This window comes from Hippocampus bargibanti, linkage group LG17 (genome assembly GCF_051943395.1).
Source record: "Hippocampus bargibanti isolate YZ-2025 linkage group LG17, ASM5194339v1, whole genome shotgun sequence".
NCBI classification, from domain to species: Eukaryota; Metazoa; Chordata; class Actinopteri; order Syngnathiformes; family Syngnathidae; genus Hippocampus; species Hippocampus bargibanti.
Genome location: NC_142750.1, coordinates 6,662,316 through 6,665,782, shown reverse-complemented (window position 1 = coordinate 6,665,782; position 3,467 = coordinate 6,662,316). Strand labels below are relative to the sequence as shown.

Below are 3,467 nucleotides of genomic sequence, written 5' to 3'. Positions count from 1 at the left end.
CAAAAGCATGCATGATTAGAAGTATAAACAAGGGCCAAATGTAAAAAAAACAAAACAAAAAAACACAACAATAACAACCGGTAAAAGTACCAATATAGCCCCGTTGAATTGTGTAAAAGTACAAAACTGTTGAAATGACCTTCATTACAAAAAGTCAAAAGTCTATGTACCTTAACTCACTGCCAAAACGATGTCATTTTCACTCAAATTCCAGGACCCACGGAATACCCCAATAATCTCAAAACCCACATATTTAAAATTTCATTTTCGGTGTAGCTTTATCTCTCATTTCTATTTACAATTGTATTTTATTTATTATTGTATCTGTTTTTTTCTTTGCTCGTCTGTGACTGTGAAGTGTCCTTGAGAGCTTTGAAAGGTGCTTGAACATAAAATGCATTATTATGATGATAATATTGAGTTTTAGAACTAAATAAACATTCAATGCAGTGTAAGAAACCCTGGACTCTCTTCTTTCACCAGAAAAAAAGTTAATTCATAAATTAGATGGTTCTGGAGTTATATGAGCTTGAAATGAGGATGGCTGTCCAAAATTCAATGCAATACATATATTTTGGTTTATATAGTGATTTAACAACAGCTGAAGCTGTAACAAAGTACTAACATTGTTGGTTGACTGTAATCGTGTTGTTGGCAGTGGTGCTCTCAAAAAATGGCAGGGGGTGCAGGTTTGAATGCGTTTATTGCACACTCAATTTTTTATACAGGGCAAACTATTTTAACATGAACACATTTCCATCCATATCTACTAGAATACGACATTTTTTTGTCTATGGGGCCATCATGAAGATGACTAAACAAATCTTGTGACCCCCCCCCCCCCAAAAGTTATTTGGCTCATTATTTGGAACCACCATGGCTACTTGCATCAATGTATGGCTGCTCTGCATGTTTGGAAGAGTTCAACGTCAATATCTCGCAGGTCCTGACCCGCGAGATGTGCAGGACTGGCACACGTTATGTTGTTATATATGGTGATGGTGCTGTCAGGCTCTTCACCCTCGGCGTGGGTCTCTACTCGTCGAGGAACCACGTTGGGATGACTGAAGATGTAGGTCCTCAGTGAACTGGCGCCACAGTCGCATTTCCAGTGGTTTCCCGACAACAGAAGCTTCTCCAAGTTTTCGGAGAAATCCGGGACAAAGCTAGTCAAGGCGTTTTCTCTCAGGTCGAGGTAGCGCAGCCTTGGAAGGAGATGCTTGGTGCCGTTATGCGGAAATTGACGGCATTCGTTGTTGGATAGCAGCAAGTACTCCAGATTCTTCAGACCGGAAAATGTGTGGCTGGTGACAACGTCTAATTTGTTGAAACTCAAATCCAATCCCAATAAGCCCACCAGGTTTGCAAAGCTTTGTCGTTCCACAATGGAAATGTTGTTGTGCTGCAAGAAAAGCCTGCGTAGACTTGACAGCCCTGTGAATGCTTGACTCGTCACTTTTGTCAGGCAGCCTTTGTCCAGATGAAGGCTGTGCAGCTTTGACAGACCTTTGAAAATTTGATTGGGTAGACTCTGGAAGCAGCTTCCCGACAGATTTATGACGGCCACATGCGAGAGTCCCGCAAAGCTCCCCGCTTGCGCCTCCTGAACTTGGTTGTGTTCGAGTTCCAGAACCTCCAGATGTCCAAGGCCTTCAAAAATCCTTTCGCCGAGGGCACGGATTCTGTTGTGACTCAGACGCAGTTCCTCTAAGAACTGCAGATCACGGAACGTCCTGGGCCTAATTGCGGTGATGGAATTGTTGGAAAGACGTAGCACGAGGAGATTGTGCAAGCCCAAGAAGGTGTCATCGTGGAGGGTGGTTAGTTTGTTGTTGTTGAAGTCCAACCACCTGAGAGCTCTCATGCCTACAAAGGCCCTCGGCGCCACGGTGACAATTTGATTCCGTGCCAGATAAAGCTTCCGCAGTTTCACAAGCTTGACAAACACGTTTGCCTTGATGACTTTGAGGAAATTTCCCGTAAGATCCAATTCTTTAAGCTCGCCGAGATTTTGGAAAAGCTGCGGCTGTAGATAGGCGAGTCTGTTCCCCGCCAGGACCAGTTCTCGGAGACCCTGCAGGTCTTGGAAAATGTTCTCGGGCAAGACGGCTATCGAGTTCCAGCCCATGTTTAGAAGCCACATGTGCGAAAGTCCGGAAAAGAGCCTCTCCTCAAGACGAGTCAGCTGGTTGTTGTGCAAACTGATGGAAGCGAGGTTCGGCGTGTTCTGGAAGACGGTACCTGGTAACGTACGCAGGCGATTACGCTCAAGGTGAACGTGAGCCAACGACCGAAGTCCTCTAAAAGCTTGAGCGTCCACCGTCTCCAGCTGGCCGCTCTGCAAATTCAAAAAATCCAGAGTGCTGAGATCGTTGAAAAACGCCGCCGGCAACACCGTGAAAAGATTGCCGTCCAGCCAGAGAGAATGCGTCGTTCTAGGAATATCCGTCGGGACTCTGGTAAAATTCCGGACGCTGCAGTACACGTTGAGTTCCAGGCTATAGTCATCGTGCAGGCAAGCGCATCCTTTGGAACATGGGATCGGTTCTTCCGTCGTCGGGTTAGGTTCGGGCAACACCGCTGATGTTCCCAGCACCCAAAATGAGAACAACGCAAGAGTTTGCATCCCAGCTGCGGAATGACGATCTGGTTAAATGCAGCATGGGGGAAAGCCGTCGTGAAAAGAGTCCACGCGAATGGCTTACCTTAAAACCAGGAACGTCTCTCCTGTCAGACTGTAACGGAATGACTCAAACTTATGCAATCGTTTGTATACTGAATGACTGCAAAGGCATGCCCCGACCGATTTTTTTTTTCTTTGAGTTAACCCAGTTCATTCTATTTGGTCTGAATGACCAAATCTCCCAAACGCTTCACTTCTCTTCAAACAGAGTTGTTGATGCAATTTTTGTTGATCATTGATATAAAATGCCATCTTTGTCCATCTCATCGCGTGAAGGCATCTTTTGTGACAGGAGACGAACTCCAACAATGTTATATACATTGTCCATTCACCCCCCCCCCCCCCCACAAAAACCGTCACAGTGACGTTTGATTCATAATGCCAACAATATTTTCTCGATATATATTTTCTCCTTTGTACAAGAGACTCCATGTCAGTGGCGTTCCAGGGGGGGCGTTTCCTAATCTGCGATCATAATGGCTAACTTTTTGTTTGCTTTTTTCCTCAGTATTTGGCCTTGTTTTAGACAGCCGTGAACCGCCAATGCTCTCCAGGACAAGAAAACCAAATTTACATAACAGGCGGCATGAGTGTATGTGTGTGTGGCGCATAAATTTCATTGATTGACTGATTCACACCAGGAAGAGGATTTTGCCACATTGATGCAAGCGGTCATGAGTCAAAGTCATTGTGAAAAAAAATTCACATTTGGAAAATTTATTGGGGAAGTACTTTGAAAATAGTGTACAGAAAGGAATCAAGTACTAAACGTTTTATCCAAATG

At 44.6% G+C, this 3,467-nt stretch overlaps 1 protein-coding gene across 1 annotated transcript; it reads right to left on the bottom strand.

Annotated features, from left to right (window-relative positions):
- Positions 1-660: 660 nt before the first annotated feature.
- On the bottom strand, positions 661-2,966 carry igfals (insulin-like growth factor binding protein, acid labile subunit). The gene is made up of 2 exons (XM_089018267.1): positions 2,706-2,966; positions 661-2,631 (listed from the first exon to the last, which is right to left on the bottom strand). The coding sequence occupies exon 2, from the start codon at positions 2,624-2,626 to the stop codon at positions 890-892; it is 1,737 nt and encodes a 578-aa protein (XP_088874393.1). The 5' UTR covers positions 2,627-2,631; positions 2,706-2,966; the 3' UTR covers positions 661-889.
- Positions 2,967-3,467: the final 501 nt, after the last annotated feature.

Bases quoted from the DNA above. Each gene is read 5' to 3' on its own strand.
- igfals (XM_089018267.1), bottom strand. From the start codon at position 2,626: ATGCAAACTCTTGCGTTGTTCTCATTTTGGGTGCTGGGAACATCAGCG.